Source organism: Canis lupus, chromosome 6, assembly GCF_011100685.1.
Source record: "Canis lupus familiaris isolate Mischka breed German Shepherd chromosome 6, alternate assembly UU_Cfam_GSD_1.0, whole genome shotgun sequence".
In the NCBI taxonomy this organism is placed as follows: Eukaryota; Metazoa; Chordata; class Mammalia; order Carnivora; family Canidae; genus Canis; species Canis lupus.
In genome coordinates, this window is record NC_049227.1 from 43,488,690 (window position 1) to 43,505,871 (window position 17,182).

Here is a 17,182-nt window from a genome sequence, read left to right on the forward strand (position 1 = left end):
GGGGATGGTGAGACACACGCCATGCTCTAGCTTCTCAGCCTGTAACTGGAAAAGAGGTGATAGGAAGCCCCATGTTTACCTCAGGCCTAAATTGAAGTTTTAGAAAATATAATTGAGGGGTGCCTGGGTGGCTCAGTCAATTGAGTGTCTACCTTTGGCCCAGGTCATGATCCCAAGGTCCTACCGTCAAGCCCCACATCAGGCACCCTGCTATGCAGAGAGCCTGCTTCTCCCTCTCCTTCTGCCTGCCATTCCCCCTGCTTGTGCTCTCTCTCTGTCAAATAAATAAAATATTTAAACAAAAAGAAAGAAAATATATCTGAAACTCTGATTCCCCACCACAGCATAAAGTACTGTAACAACAGGAACTTTGTTTTGTTGGTGGCTGGACCTCTAGAACAATGCCCAGAGTTGGCATACACTCACTAAATGTCTACTGAGTAAATGAATTCCTGTTTGTCCTATTTCTTTTTGTTTATGCCATTGGTCTGAACCTAGGCAGGGTATGGGAGACTGGTAAACCTAACATAAATCATGTCCTGCTGTGTGATATTGAATGTGTGTGCTTGAAAATAAGTTGGTGTCAGTGAGGGGGAAGCCATACTCTGTGTATTCTGAGCAGCATTTCTTTATACATGTAGTAAGCATCTAAATTACCAAGAAGGAAGAGCCAAGGCACTATAAATAAACTAATAAATCTAAATATCTGCTGCCAGCTGTTCTGTACTTATCAGTTAACACACTGCCTGATGTCTACAATGCATCGGCCCCTCTCATTAATCAAGAGGGAGATTGCTTGGGGCTGAGCTGGGAAGTCCTTACTTGTTCTCTGATTACAGGTGGAGTCATCCCCAGGGGTTCCATTGGCATTCCACGCGTAGGCCTTTATGGTGTAGAGAGTCCCAGCATCTAAACTGGTGAATGTCAACGAGGTGTTTGTGGTATTCTCTTTCCATACTCTACCCAAACCATTAGCTCGCATAATGGAAACGGAGAATCCAATCGCCATATATACGGCTTCCCACTGCACAAGAATAGAATCTGGACTCGGAGAGCTCACTTCTAGAATTGGTGCAGCCAATACTAGAAGGACAAAAACACATGCGTTTGTAGATAGAGGATAATTCAAATTTAGGAACAAGTAATTTGAAGTTGATCATCCATATTATGAGACAATTATTTGCTTTGTGAAAGGATTTACAGCAGAGTTTCATGAAATAATTAGTGACTAAATGTGTATTAATCATAAATGACTCGGCAGAGGAATGAGGAACAGAAAAGGTCTAATATTAGGCATTACTTTCAACTGGAGGTTTGTAAGAAATTATATAAAACATCCCTATAATTATAACTCGGGGGGAAACGGTGGTTCATAATATTTTAATGTGTAACAACCTTTTGGAAATAGGCCTCGGTACAACTTTATCAACTCCATTTAAGTCATGTTGATGACAAGCTAAGTACTTTTATTTTAAGCAAGTCAAAATGTAGCAAAATCCTTTCTACCTGTTCTTGATTTAGCATGGTCTTTATGGATAACTGAGGTTAAAAACAGAAATCTCTTTTTCAGAGATTTAAAAGCAAGAATGTTCTCAAAGATGGCCAGAAATGGGTTTTGTTTTCCAAAGCATCTGAAATTTAAATACCACCTGCTCCCCAGATATCTGAATCAGCCAAAAACATCATTTGGTGGCTTTTACCCCTGGGCTCTGAATTGTAGGCACTCACATGACACTTTCACAATTCTATCATGTACTTGAAGCCTCAGTATGACCGATCTAGGTCATAAACACTAGCTCAACAGAGGCCGAGCATCCAGCTACCTGTCTTTGCCTGCTTCGGAGGCGATGCTTGGCTTCTCCCGGTGGCACTGATGGATCTGACGGTGATTTGGTACAAGGTCGCAGCCTTCAGGCCTGTCACAGTGCCCGGGGAATTGGCCACCGTGGTTTCAATGACAGTGTCTCCATCTTCAGCCGTAAGGAGATAACTGGTGGCCCCTGGCACGGTGGCCCACTCCACAGTGATGCTGTTGCTGATTTTTGAGTATGCCTGATCAATAGTGGGTATGTCAGGAGCTGAAAGAGATTTTAAAGATTTTATTTATTTGTTTGTTTGTTGTTTTAGAGCGGGGGGGGGGGGTGTGGAGAGAGAGAGTGCACAAGTCAGAGGCAGTGGCACAGAGGGAGGGAGAGAATCCCAAGCAGACTCCATGCTGAGCGTGAGCCCTGCAAGGGCCTTGATCCCACCACCCTGAGATCATGACCTGAGTTGAAATCAAGAGTTAGATGCATAACCAGCTGAGCCACCCAGGCCTCTTGGGAGAGATTTTGAGGTTACATTGGCTTGGATACCTATGAAGATTATTTCTTTCATCATTTTACTTTTCAAACGAAATCATTTTCCTGCCATCCTTTAGACATAAACTTTGCCCTTATTTTCTTTTCTTATTTATTCATTTATTTGATGGAGAGAGAGAGCAGGGCGAGTGGCAGGCAGAGGGAAAGGGAGAAGCAGACTCCCTGCAGAGCAGGGGACCTGGGCTTGTTACCAGGATCCTGGGATCATGAGCCAAACCAAAGGCAGACGCTTAACCGAGGGAACCACCCAAGTGCCCTTTCTTTTCTTTTGTCTTCTAAGATTTTATGTTTAAGTAATCTCCACACCTAACATGGAGCTCGAACTCATAACCTCGAGATCAAGAGTCACATTCTCTACTGACTGAGCCAGCCAGGCGCCCCTGCCCTCGTTTTCAGGATTAAGACAGAAATAGAGAAAAAGAAAGGCAAAGCTACTCTCCAGAAGAGAGCCAGAAAGCTCAAGCCTCTCATTCAGTAACAGGATTTCAGAGACATTTTTCCCAGTTGCCTCTGGGATAATTTGCATTTTTTGTACTTTTCAAAGAGTTAAATCAGAATGGGGAGGGCAGGCTCTGCCTGGCTCAGTCCGTGGAGCATGCAACCCTTGATCTTGGGATTGTGAGCTTAAGCCCCACATTACGCACAGAGCCTACTCAAAAAAAAAAAAAAAAAAAAAAAAAAAAAAAAAAAAAAAAGGGTGGGGGGATGCCTGGGTGGCTCAGCGGTCAGGCGCCTGCCTTTGGCCCAGAGCATAATCCTGGGGTCCTGGGATTGAGCCCCACATCGGGCTCCCCATAGGGAGCCTGCTTCTCCCTCTGCCTGTGTCTCTGCCTCTCTCTCCGTGTCTCTCATGAATAAATAAATACAATCTTAAAAAAAAAAAAAAAAAAAAGAGTGGGCTGTGATTGTGGGGAAGAACTCTGAGAGCTTCATTCTGGAGGCTTCTTCTCTGGTTCGGCACCTGTGAACTCCCGCCCGCCCTGTCCCTGACTCCTGCTCCACTGCCTCTGCCTGACAGAGAGGGGCCCACCTCTGCCGAGCCTGTGTCTCCACCTCATGCACTTGCACATTTCCCACGTGGTTTTTAATCTAAATGGAAGAAGAGGAAGAAATGAGTTGTTTGGGGATTGCTCTATCATACTTCCATATTATCAGAGTAGAACCATTTTTTAGATTCTGCTATATAAAATAAAAATAAACTTTTTTCTCCCCTTCTCCATCAAAACGTCGGCCCCAGCATGAGAATGAGATGCTGTGGTCCCTCCTCACCCGTGCCAGGCCGTGGTTTGTCTCGGGGACCTGAATGCCGACATCAGGAGTGTATATAAGACATTCCCACACTTCACGTAAGGGGCAGGAGATACAGCATGGTGACAAGATTTACTACATTGCAAAAATCCACAGACAGCTAAAATGCCCTCGGTGTAGGAGGTCCCCGCAGAGAAAAGGTCAAACAAAAACATCTGGGCTTAAGTCTGCAACTGGCACTTGGACTTTTATGTTCAATATACTGCATTTGCTGGGTAAAATCCCCATATACCAAATTCCAAACTAAACTCTAGGGCAAAGAGGAGAAAGTAAATACAGACCCATGTGTGGCTTAGCAGTACCAACGCCCCGCCCCCAGCAGGCCCCCAGCAGTTCCCCGCCAGCCAAATCCCTGCGTGCGTGACACAGACAACCTCCTTCTGTACCAACAGCCTAGAGACTTGGCTCTGGCGCTAGCTCCGAAACGACCATGCGGCAAGACGGAACAAAGTCGCCACTGTGCTCTGGCCAGACATTCCTTGAACATCACTCAGGACTGTCTCCTTTGCCATCAAAAGAAAACTGAGACTTATATCTGCTGGGGAGACGTTACAGACCTGCTCATCGTAGCCGTCGACCCGCAGAAGGTGACTCCACTGGAAGCATCCATGTCCCCTCCCACCCACGGCAGGACAGAAAGGCCCGGCAAGGGGCACCTGGCTGGCGCAGCTAGTTAGGCATCTGACTCTTGGTTTTGGCTTAGGTCACAGTCTCAGGGTCGTGAGATCAAGCCCTGTGTCCAGCTCCTTGCTCAGAGCAGAGTCTACTCAAAATGATCTTTCCCTCTCCCTTCCCCCTCCCTGCTACTCACACTCTCTCTCTCTCAAATAATAAATAATGAATCTTTAAAATATATATGTTAAGGGGATACCTGGGTGGCTCAGCTGTTTAGCGCCTGCCTTCGGCCCCAGGGTGTGATCCTGGAGTCCTGGGATCAAGTCCCGCATCGGGCTCCCTGCATGGAGGCTGCTTCTCCCTCTGCCTGTGTCTCTGCCTCTCTCTCTCTCTCTCTTTCTCTCTGCCTTTCATGAATAAATAAATAAAATCTTAATATATATATATATATATATATATGTGTGTGTGTATACATATATATATATTTAAAAAAAAAGAAAGCCCCAGCAAGGGCCTCCACTTTTATCCCTCCCACACACTCATCACTTTTCTACTCCCAGTTTTTTTTTTCTTTTAAGATTTTATTTATTCATGAGAGACACAGAGAGAGAGGCAGAGACTCAGGCAGAGGGAGAGGCAGGCTCCCTGCGGGGAACCTGATGTGGGACTCGATCCCAGGACCCTGGGATCACTCCCTGAGCTGGAGGCAGACGCTGAACCACTGAGCCACCCAGGGGCCCGTGCTCTCAGTTATTTGCCTTCTTTCCTCTAACAAACTTTGTGACGTCTCTCAACTCTGTCTTCCTTTGTCCCCGCAGTGTATCTTGTCTCCTGGGTTAGCTACTCATTCTCGTTGGAGTGGACCAGCTTCCTGGAAAAATGACACCCAAACTAGCCATCGGCAGACAAGGCCTGGCAGTGCGTTCATGGAGTGGTTGGAGAGGCACCGGAAAGGCTAGACTGTCTCCTCCCAGGCCTGCCAAGGGCTGACAGCGCCACCACATCGACCACCGTGAAGTGAGCAAGGTCAGAGGAGTAGCGCGTGACCCCAGTGTCCGCGGGGTAGAACAAGGTTGCCCAGTGGAAACAGCATATACTTTGGATCCAGCGGCTCCGGGTTGGAGGCCTGGCTCTGACATTTACTTTTGCATGTGATTGTGTCCAAGTCATTCAGCCTCTTCCAGCCTCTGTTTTCTCCCCTGAGCATCTAGAATATTGATCTTGTCTGCATTTTAGGATTTACTTTGAAATGTAAAATATTTAAAAAAAAAAGAAATGAGAAATATCTACATCTTGGGATTGTTGTAATGATTAAGTAAAATAGTGTGTTCAAGGGCACTTTGAAAGGTGGGAAGGGGGATCCCTGGGTGGCGCAGCGGTTTGGCGCCTGCCTTTGGCCCAGGGCGTGATCCTGGAGACCCGGGATCGAATCCCACGTTGGGCTTCCGGTGCATGGAGCCTGCTTCTCCCTCTGCCTGTGTCTCTGCCTCTCTCTCTCTCTCTGTGTGTGACTATCATAAATAAAAATAAAAAATAAAAAATAATTTAAAAAAAAATTAAAAAAAAGAAAGGTGGGAAGGGTTGGGGCACGAGTGGCTTAGCGGTTGAACCTCTGCCTGTGGCTCAGGGCATGATCCTGGGTCCTGGGATCGAGCCCACATCAGGCTCCCTGCAGGGAGCCTGCTTCTCCCTCTGCCTGTGTCTCTGCCTTTCTCTCTCTATCATGAATAAATAAATAAAATCTTAAAAAAAGAAAAATTATATAAATTAGACTGCTATTTATGCTTAAAACTTTATTTCTTTAACTAGAATGATAATCATAATATTTTACTAATGGCTAAATGTATTTGAGAAAATCCATGACTACATGACTTTCTATATCTCAGCACTTGATAGGAGTATCTTTTTTTTTTTTGATAGGAGTATCTTATGAGGACTCATAAGTTTGATCCATGTATCTGTCTTATCAGTTACACTCACAGTGTGAGTGCTCAGGAGATGCTGAATATTTTTCCTGGTAGAGCTTTTCTATTTCAGGACAGCTCAAGAATTAACAATGGAAATTAACGTCAAACATGGTGAGGAAAAACTTGCATTTCAAAAAATTTTACCTGTTTTTGCTGAAGCAACCTGAAAAGGAAAGTTTACAAAAATTAGAACCATGGAGAAAAATACCATTTGGGGAAACATAAAACATAAGTCAGAGCAGCAATAAATTTATTACAACATTTTAATATGTTATGTGAGCAATATTTGAATCCATACAGAGTAGTTATTTGCACAAATCATTTCCCAAACTCAAATCTGCCACAAAGAAATCCAAATAGAATTTAGAGGCTGGAGGCAGATCACATTACTATTTCATTTTTCTCACTGAGTCTGCCTATTGAACTAAGTCAGCAGCTGCTGACAGATTTCTCAAAAATCTTTGTTCTTAAAATATAATGATAATCTTGTTTTCTTTCTCTAGTAAATTGCATTAAATTTCAAACATGCAAACATATGCAATCTTGGTATGGTCCAAAAGTATTTGTTTTCTATCTCCCTACCCCCTAGTCTCTCTCAAAAAAATAAAAAGGTAATAAATGTCTCTCTCTCTTTTTTTTTCTAACTAGTTGCAGGTCGGTTGGAATGATGAACTCACCAATTTAAGACAGATAAGAGTGAATCCAATCAAAGGCAAACATTTCTTGTGTCCACCAGCCATCCTGTTGAACATAGCACTCACATGGCACACGCAACAGAGTGATCCGGGTCCTCTTCGGTCCCCAGGAGGGCAGCACTGTGGATTGCTGGGGCTGTAGGGCTGCGATCCTGGGAAGTAGCTCCTCCTCTTCAGTGTGGAACTGACCCGTTCCTGGGGGCACTTGGAGATTGGCAGGGACAGATATTGCCAAGGCTGAAAAAAAGAAGAGTTGATGAAAACCACCCCAAACTGGCCATAAAGGTACTGTAACCTGGGTTTCAAGGTAATATGTAGAATGCTCTCTTCTTTAAAAAAATTTTTTTTCAAAGATTTTATTTATTCATGAGAGACACACAGAGAGAGGCAGAGACACAAGCAGAGGGAGAAGCAGGCTCCCTGCGGGGGCCCAACATGGAACTCCATCCTGGGTCTCCAGGATCACACCCTGAGCTGAAGGTAGACGCCCAACCACTGAGCCACCCAGGTGCCCGTTTGAGCTCTTTATAAGCATTTAATCTAAACACTATAAACAATTCTAGTAATAAGCAAGTATGTAAATTAGTAATAAACAGTATTAACTGACTTTTATGGAATCACACAAGTATTACATGGTGGAGCTGGGATTAAAATTCATCAGACCTCTGTTTCCAACTGAAATAGGGCAAAAGGGAATGGATTTACCACCTATGACTTCGACTTATTATAAAACTACAGTAATTAAGACAGGATTAATTGGTTATAATGATTGGCGTGAAGACGGATAAATCAATGGAATAAAATAGATCAACAGAACAGCATAGAGAGTCCAGAAATAGACCCAAACATATATAGACAATTGATTTTCAACAAACGTACAAAGGCAATCCAGTAGAAAAAGGATAGTCTTTTCAACAAATGGTACTGGAATGATTAAATAATCAGATGCAAAGAACATGAGCTTTGATCCATATCTTACCCTACATAAAAAATTAATTCAAAATGGATTATAGACCTAAATGTAACACCTAAAACTATAAAACTTCCAGAAAAAACTCGCTGTGATGTTAGATTAGTCAAAGATTTCTTAGATACCACACTGAAAGCATGATCCATTTAAAAAATTGATACTTTGAACTTCATCAAAATCAAAAACTTTTGCACTATTAAGGGAATGAAAAAACAAACCACACATTGGGGGTAAATATTTGCAGATCACATATTTAATTTTTAATTAGGAATTTTAAAAATATGTATATACTCTCAAAACCTAATAAGAAAACGACTTAAGGGATGCTTGGGTGGCTCAGTGGTTGAGTGTCTGCCTTTGCCACAGGGCGTGATCCCAGGATCTGGGATGGAGTCCTGCATTGGGCTCCTTGCATGGAGCCTGCTTCTCCCTCTGCCTATGTCTCTGCCTCTCTTTATGTCTCTCATGAATAAATAAATAAAATCTTTTAAAAAAAGAAGAAAACTTAATAAAAAATGAGCAGAAGATTTGAACAAACACTTCACATAAGATATATACCTGGACATATTTGTGTGTACAACATACACCTAGTATATGGCCCAACCATTTCACCCCTAGGTATTTACCCGAGAGAAATGAAAGTATATGTTCATACAAAAATTTATATACACAGGGAAAGGCAATTATCATATGGTCTCACTCATATGTGGAATTTAAGAAACAAAACAGAGGATGATAGGAGAAAGGAGGGAAAAATAAGATGAAATCAGGGAGACAAACCATAAGAGATTCTTTTTTTTTTTTTTTTTAAGATTTATTTATTTATTCATGAGAGACATAGAGAGGCAGACATAGAGAGGCACTGGCAGAGGGAGATGCAGGCTCCATGCAGGGTCCTGATGTGGGACTTGATCCCAGAATTCCAGGATCACACCCTGAGCTGAAGGCAGAGGTTCAAGTGCTGAGCTACCCAGGCATCCCCCATAAGAGACTCTTAATGATAGGAAATAAACTGAACATTACTGGAAGGGAGGGGGTGGGGTGATGGGGTAACTGGGTGAGGGCATTAAGGAAGGCACAGGTTGTAATGAGCACTGGGTATCATATGAGACTGATGAATCATTGAACTCTGCCTCTGAGGACTAATAATACACTATATATTTATCAATTGAATTTAAATAAAAATTTAAATTAAAAAAAACCAAAAACTTATATACAAGTATTCATAGTAGCATTAACTTTTTTTTTTTTTTTAAGATTTTATTTATTTCGGGCAGCCCGGGTGGCTCAGCGGTTTAGCGCCGCCTTCGGCCCAGGGCGTGATCCTGGAGACCCGGGGTCGGGTCCCATGTTGGGCTTCCTGCGTGGAGCCTGCTTCTCCCTCTGCCTGTGTCTCTGCCTCTCTCTCTCTCTCTCTGTATCTCTCATGAATAAATAAAATCTTTTTTTAAAAAATATTTTATTTATTCATAAAATCTTTTTTAAAAATATTTTATTTATTCATAAAATCTTTTTAAAAATATTTTATTTATTCATAAAATCCTTTTTAAAAATATTTTATTTATTCATAAAATCTTTTTAAATATTTTATTTATTTATTCATAAAATCTTTTTTAAAAAATATTTTATTTATTTATTCATGAGAGACACAGAGAAAGAGAGAGAGAGAGGCAGAGACACAGGCAGAGGGAGAAGCAGGCTCCACGCAGGAAGCCCAACATGGGACCCGACCCCGGGTCTCCAGGATCACGCCCTGGGCCGAAGGCGGCGCTAAACTGCTGAGCCACCCAGGGATCCCCAATAGCATTAACTTTTGAGTATTTTTTATTGCTCATGTTTATCATTAAACTTTTGAAAAAAAAAAAACAGAAAATGAAAGGGAAAAATACATAACCCTGGATTATTAATGTTTTAGTCTCTCTCCTTTATGTACACTTTATCATTGTCATGGTTACATATATAGAAAATGCTAGTAGTTTGAGTTTGACGATGACAGTACAATAACAGACATCTGTGTGTTCTGTGAACATCTTTCCACAACACTAAATACATGCCTATATTTATCATTCTTTAGTTCTAATTATCATATATGGAACCAGTACCACATTGTAGGACTGTAGGATGTTTCCAGGTTTATTTTGCTCTTATAAGTAAGCTCTCAAAAAACAACAGACAGAAGCCTGGAACCCAGTAAGATGCTCAGTTATAAGAATCTCAAATAGAATTTGCACACAGCAGTACACGAGACGCGCCACCTCACAGACGTCAGGAGTTGGAGAACAGAGGGCTGTGTGTTTGGAAGAATTGTAGAGAAGGGTCTGGAGCTGAGCCTAGGAGATAGCTGCGGTTTGTTTTGTTTGAATGTAAAGGAAGAACATTTCATGAGAGGGAAACAGCATGATTCCTTTTAATTTACGAAACAATAGCGCCTCTAACAATGATGCATGCAAAGCTTTTGTTGTGTTTTTTGTTTTTTTGTGACAATTGCCATCCAGTTCTATTAACCTGGGAGTGGATCTTTGTATATGTGGCCCATTTTACCAGAAACCTGGGATTGTTCTAATTCTTATTTCAGTGAATTTATATATCAAGCAGAAAGCTTTTATTACAAGATAGCTCATAATTTTCCAACAGGTATAAGTTCTTCTGGAGTTACCAGAAATTTTATTTCTCTTTTTGTAAATTTAATTTCACAGATACCAACATTTTTCTTTCTTAAAGAGGCCAGTGAACTATTTAAGGGAAATAGGAATCTTAATTTTGAAAGTTTTCAGTTGTTGTGTATGTGTATGTGTGTGTGTTTGTGTGTTTTAATGAATCTGGCTGTGAAAAAAAATTAATAAATAAAAAAATGAATCTGGCTGTGGCATAATTGAACCCATGTTTTCGCCACTAGAAAAACTTGATAGTTGAAAACGTTTCCAATGTTCAGAGATTAGTTAGGAAAAGTATGTCCCTTTGTAGTTATTTGATGTATACCATAAGCGGCTATAAAAATACAGGTTTTCCCTGAATAAGACAAAGGCCATGGGTATTGCTTCATATTGAAACATAAAAAATCCTTTTCCATGAGTGGTTAAACATGGAATACTACTCACCAATAAGAAGGGATAATAACTAAACTATTGATACACACAGCAACTTGGGTGAACCTCAACAAAATCATGCTGAGTGAAAAAAAAATTATGCAGAGGAGCCAATCTCAAAAGGATACACACCTCATGATTCTGCTGGTGTAACATTTGTGAAATAACATAATTATAAAGATAGGGAACAGATTAACAGTTGTCAGGAATTAGGGATGGGGGGAGGAGGTGGTCTGGATATAAATGGAGCCTCATGGTGATTGTATAATTGTGCATCTTTTTTAAAAAAGATTTATTTATTAAAGAGAGAGAGAGGGATCCCTGGGTGGCGCAGCGGTTTGGCGCCTGCCTTTGGCCCAGGGCGCGATCCTGGAGATCCGGGATCGAATCCCACATCAGGCTCCCGGTGCATGGAGCCTGCTTCTCCCTCTGCCTGTGTCTCTGCCTCTCTCTCTCTCACTGTGTGCCTATCATGAATAAAAATAAAAAAAAATTAAAAAAAAAGATTTTTAAAGAGAGAGAGAGAGGGCAGGGGGAGGGGCAAAGGGAGAGGGAGACAAGCAGTCTCCCCACTGAGTGCAGAGCCCTACTTGGGCCTCGATCCCAGGACCCGAAGACTACAAACCAAGCTGAAATCAAGAAGGGACGCTCAACTGACCGAGCCACCCAGGCACACCCAGTTGAGCATCTTGTGGTGGTGGTTATGCAAGGCTATGAATGTGATAAAATTGCCCAGAGTCACTCACTCACGGGGATGTGCGTGTGTGTGCATAACTGGTGACATCTGAATAAGAGCTACAGCCTGTAGCAATGTCAGTTGCTTGGCTATGATGCTGTACCATCCTTGTATAAGGTGTTACTACGATTGACAGAAACTGGAAGAAGTTTATGGTACTTCTCTGTACTTTCTTTACAACCTCCTGTGAATTTATAACTACTTCAAAATGAAACATTTGAAAAAGAAAAACAAACCTTTCCCAAGTGGACTAAGGACTAAGAAGAGACTACACAGTGGAGGGGGAGCTTTTCAGAAAGAAAATTACTTGACTGCACTCCTGATCTAGGCAGGCTCAATATTCCTAAAAAGGGAGTGAAGAAAAAAGAAAAGAATAGCATTGGGAGTCTCTGAAAGAAAGGTACCATTAGAACTAGAAGCCAAGAGTTTCTCTAACCATATGGCAATTCCTATTAAAATAAAAATTTTTTTTGAGAGGAAGAAAGGAGGGGGGGTATGCAGAGGGTAAGGGAGAGAGAGAATCCTGAGCAGGTTCCATGCCTAGTAGAGTCTGACCGTGGGGTTCAATCTCAAAACCCTGAGGTCATGATCTGAGCCGAAATCAAGAGTTGGATGCTTAACCGACTGAGCTACCCGGGTGCCTCCCCATGAACAACTTTTAAAAGTAAGCTACAAAGTAGCTACAAAATGAGTTCTTGGTTATAACAGGGGATGGAGGTATTTAGCATATTTCTAACAGAATTCTGGGTTGAGCTATGTTGAGACTTACATTCAAACTCCATTTCCCCATATGAGTAATAAAATAGGGTCAAGTTCAATAACGTGGGAGAGGAGAGGATTTGCTTTATATCATTTATAAATGAGAAGTGGGTCAAACAGAAACTTCTCTGCCTAGGAAGAGTGAAAACTAAATACCTAAATATAAGATTCTTTTCCATGTTTTACTGCTAAGAAATACATGTAGAGAAGTGTGTGTGTGCTGGTGAGATTAGAGTGCTCCTTTTTTATATAGAAGTCTACAAGCCCATTGATGAGCCACAAATATATATGTACTTCAGTTATATCTCAATAAAGTTGGTTTAAGGGCGCCTGGGTGGCTCAGTTGGGTAAGCATCTGCCTTCGGCTCAGGTCATGATCCCAGGGTCCTGCGATGGAGCCCCACATCAGACACCCTGCTGGTGAGAAGCCTGCTTCTTCCTCTCCCTCTGCCTCTGCCAGCCGCTCCCCGTGCTTGTGTGCTTTCTCTGTCAAATAAATAAATTAAATAAATAAATAAATAGATAAATAAATAAATAAATAAATAGATATTAGATAAATAAAATCTTTAAAAAAAAAAAGTTGCTTTAAAAAAACAGTCTAATTCCAACACTCTGAGGTCCTTCCCCTAAACCATTCAAGGGTGGCACCTGAGGGGCTTAGTCAGTTAGGTATCTGCCTTGGGTTCAGATCATGATTCTAGAGTCCCAGGATTGAGCCACACATTGGGCTCCCTGCTCAGTGGTGAGTCTACTTCTCCTTCTCTCTCTGTCCCTCACATCTGCTCATGTGCTCTATCAAATAAAATATTTTTAAAAATTATTTATTCATGAGAGACAGAGAGAGAGGCAGAGACCCAGGCAGAGGGAGAACCAGACTCCCTGCAGGGAGCCTGATGTAGGACTCTATCCCAGGACCCTGGGGTCACGACCTGAGCCGAAAGCAGATAGATGCTCAACCACTGAGCCACCCAGGCAGCCCACCTTAAATAAAATCTTAAAAACAAAACAAAACAAAAACAACTCTGCTTTCTGCCAGTGAACTACTGTGCATTCAAGGCATTTTTGTTTGTGCCCTCAACAAGTATATATTGAGCACTTACTGCATACCAAGATCTATTCTGGGCACTGGGGACATAAACAGAAACAAACCAAAGCCCTGCACTGATGGAGCATGCACTCTAGTAGAAAAAGGACAAAATGGGAGCCCGGGTGGCTCAGCTGTTTAGCGCCACCTTCAGCCCAGGGTGTGATCCCAGAGACCTGGGATCGGGTCCCACGTTGGGCTCCCTGCATGGAGCCTGTTTCTCCCTCTGTCTGTGTCTCGGCCTCTCTCTCTCTCTATCTCTATCTCATGAATAAATAATAAATAATCTTTAAATAAAAGGACAAAATAAGCAGCTAAAGTAATAAATATCTAATATTTCAGGCATTGCCAACTGTGGTGAAGAAAAATAAAGCAGAGCAGAAGGAAAGAATATTGAGGGACGGAGTTTATTTACTGTGGTCAGGGGAGATTTCTCTAGCAATGAGGTGCTTGAGCAGAGGCTCCAGGGAAGTGAGGAAGAGCCCTCAGAAAAGAGCTTGGCAGGCCGAAGGAAGAGGCAGGCCCTGAGGAGCAGGAGGGCTTGGCGAGAGCCAGGTGAGCGCCTCCTAAGTGGGGGAGTGCCCTGGTGGACAGCCCCAGGGAGCCTCTCACGCTTGCCCTCAGCTCAAAGTCACCTGGCCTAAGTCATACCCTCTTCCAGGTGATGCCTCTTCCACCTGATGCGCTGGGAGGTGAAGGAAGTGCCCATGGCCTGAATCCAGGACAACTCCGGAGGGGCAAGGGGAATGGGGCACTTGGGCATCCACCAGGGGTGGGTGACAGTGAGGAGGGGGAGGTTGGTTCACAGAGAGGTTGTTTCACTCTCAGGTTCATAGGAGCCCAGAGTCCCGGAGGTTTATGGTCATGAGTTCAAGAGACTGCTAGTTAGCATGACTGTGAATGGTCTCCAGGTATTTTCGGCCACTCGTGCTCAGGCACAGAGGCGGCCATGTGGAGTGTTCAGCTAGGACCCGGGAGGGGCGCCTGGGGGGCCCGGTGGTTGAGCCTGACCTTTAGCTCAGGTCATGATCCCGGGGTCCTGGGATCGAGTCCCGCATCGGGCTCCCCACAGGGAGATTGCTTCTCCCTCTGCCTGTGTCTCTGCCTCTCTTGCTGGGTCTCTCATGAATAAATAAAATATTTTAAAAAAGTGGTAAAAATAAATAAAAATAAAAAAATAAAAATAAAATTTAAAAAAGTGGTGGAAAGGATATTAGAGGAAAGCAAACAGAAAATGTGGAAGTTGGGGATCCCTGGGTGGCTCAGTGGCTTAGTGCTGTCTTCGGCCCAGGGCATGACCCTGGAGACCCAGGATCGAATCCCACGTTGGGTTCCCTGCATGGAGCCTGCTTCTCCCTCTGCCTGTGTCTCTGCCTCTCTCTCTCTCTCTCCCTCTCTTTCTCTCTCTCTCATTTCTCATGAATAAATAAATAAAAACTTAAAAAAAAAGAAAGAAAATGTGGGAGTTGGTGATTAGAAGAATGGGATGTTTGAAATGGAGGCTGTGGACGAGTTTCAGTTATTGACAATGGCCAGTTCTCGGATGTTACTATTGGAATTGGCAGCTGAGGTCAGGTGGAGGAAAGGAAAAATCACTAGAGTTTAGATCAGGAAATTCAGAGTTCCAAGTATTGGAAAGATTGTTCTGTCACTAAGAATCATGGCAGGAGGAGTGAGAAAAGAGGTATCGGGACACGTGTTAAGACTAAGTATTTACATTCTAGGGGAGTATCTCTCAAGGTCTGTGGATGACCTGAGCTGTGGGCAAGCGGATGACAAGAACTTTAGAGGAGCTGGGAGGTTCAGAGGAGAGGGAGAAGCCGTGTCTGGAGGTACAGTGATTTTATGCGACCAACGGGGTTTGGGCCAGCGTCAACTCCTTGGTTGTTGTCAAATAGGTTCTGAGTGAGTGTTACTGCTAAAAAAAAAAAAAAAAAAAGTGTTACTGCTGAGCAGTTCCAATGGTAAATGATGCAAATAAAGCAGTTGTTTCATAACATAAATTTACTTTAAAACTTTATGTTTCTAAATTTGCCAGCTGTCTGTAATTCTTTCGGGACCAGAATTCTGCAGAGCAGTAAGTGCCAGAGTTTAGGTCCTGAGGAGCGTGGAGCTAAGGCAACTAGAAGGGGAAGTGGCTGCAAGAGTGAGTCTGTTTAAACATTCTTAGTGTGCTAATACGGTAATGCCAGGGAAATTAAATTAGTCAAGAACCCAAAGGCCTGGAGAGGAGCTGAAAAGATAAAGACAAAAGTCTAGAATGAGAGAAAAATGTTAGGCCGCTGCCTGTTCAGAGGCACGAGCTTTCTAGCTCACGATACCTGTGTCTGTGCTTCCTGACATCCAACGTCCTTTACTAAGCTAACACTAAACATTTTAGGCTTTGTTACCTGGTATAGAATTACAGATATCAAAACTATAATGTTAGGGGGCACTTGGCTGGCTCAGCGGTTGAGCGTCTGCCTTCGGCCCAGGGCGTGATCCCGGTTGGGGATTGAGTCCCGCTTCGGGGTCCCCGCGGGGAGCCTGCTTCTCCATCTGCCCGTGTCTCTGCTTCTCTCTGTCTCTCATGAATAAATAAATAAAATCTTAAGAAAAAAATAAATCAAAACTTGGCTTAAAAAAACTATAATGTTAGGATTATGCTTTTCTGAGACTGACAAAAAAACGTGGTGGCTTAAACAGAAGAGTCTTTCGGGTGTAAAATAGTGGAGGCAGAGCGTCTAGAGCTGGGAGAGCAGTTCTGTTCCATGGGAGTCTGCAGAGACCTAGGCTCCCTTCAATATTTAAGTCTGCCAGTGTGTAAGCGAAGCTCTCTTCTTCTAGTCCAAAATAAAGTGCCAGTTACCCTATGAAGGTTCTAAGCAGCGGAGTTCAGGAAGGTGGTGGGGCGGGGTCGGGGGGGGAGCTGAACTTTATGCCAAGAGGCTCTTTTTTTTTTTTTTTTTTTTTTTGCCAAGAGGCTCTTAAGGGAGGTTCCTGCTGCCAGTTCCATCCCAGTATGCAGAAGTTGGTCTCATGGCTATGCCAAGCTGAAAGAAAATAAGGCACACACGGTCAAAAAATGCTATTGTTATAGAAGAAGGGAAGGATGGATATTGGACAGTTGGCAGCCTTGGCCACATGAAAGTAGAATTCTAAGTGTAGGGCAGAGTTGACAACACGTAACGACGGATTAAAAGTGACAGAGCTAAGGAGGAAAACAGGACAGATGTGACCGCAGCTAGTGTCGTTTGGGGGAGAGGGGACAGACAGCAAGTTGAGGGATAGTGTCTGTCTGTGACGGGAGAAGGAGTATGGAGGTGCAGGAGGGACGTAAGAAACTAGCGAGGGTTGAAATAGGAAATAAGCAAGTTCTTTAGTGACAGAGAAGGAACATGGGAGAAAGCCTGATCGTCCAGGGAAGAAGCGGACACTGAGATTTACAGTTGCCCTAATCCCTACTCCATTTTTCTTCCATACCTGTATATCCCTCTTCTGCCCCTGGGCAATTTCTGTCAAGGAAAAGCAACCGCACTTGGGGCTTCTTCGTGGACTTCTTTGCCAGGTCCAATCAAGCAGATGACATTTTCTCACTGGTGTCGAGCACAGATAAGATTAAA

The 17,182-nt window shown here is 43.0% G+C and overlaps 1 protein-coding gene and 1 long non-coding RNA gene across 8 annotated transcripts in view; one reads left to right on the forward strand and one right to left on the reverse strand.

Annotated features, from left to right (window-relative positions):
• FNDC7 (fibronectin type III domain containing 7) overlaps positions 1-7,255 on the reverse strand; it is a 30,665-nt gene extending 23,410 nt beyond the window's left edge. The window contains exons 1-4 of the mRNA XM_038541135.1: positions 6,928-7,255; positions 6,395-6,413; positions 1,824-2,078; positions 823-1,083 (exon numbers count right to left, since the gene is read on the reverse strand). Coding sequence (XP_038397063.1) covers positions 823-1,083; positions 1,824-2,078; positions 6,395-6,413; positions 6,928-7,002 — 610 coding nt within the window. The 5' untranslated portion in view covers positions 7,003-7,255. The remainder of the gene's footprint in view (positions 1-822; positions 1,084-1,823; positions 2,079-6,394; positions 6,414-6,927) is intronic.
• LOC111096355 overlaps positions 1-16,411 on the forward strand; it is a 43,546-nt gene extending 27,135 nt beyond the window's left edge. For 6 of the 7 annotated variants that reach the window (XR_005361058.1, XR_005361059.1, XR_005361053.1 and 3 more), the window contains 3 exons: positions 4,061-4,255; positions 5,102-5,309; positions 6,899-8,663. This is a non-coding gene — a long non-coding RNA (uncharacterized LOC111096355). Of the gene's footprint in view, positions 1-4,060; positions 4,256-5,101; positions 5,310-6,898; positions 8,664-15,304 lie in introns of those variants that run through there. The other variant, XR_005361054.1, reaches the window with a different exon arrangement.
• Positions 16,412-17,182: the final 771 nt, after the last annotated feature.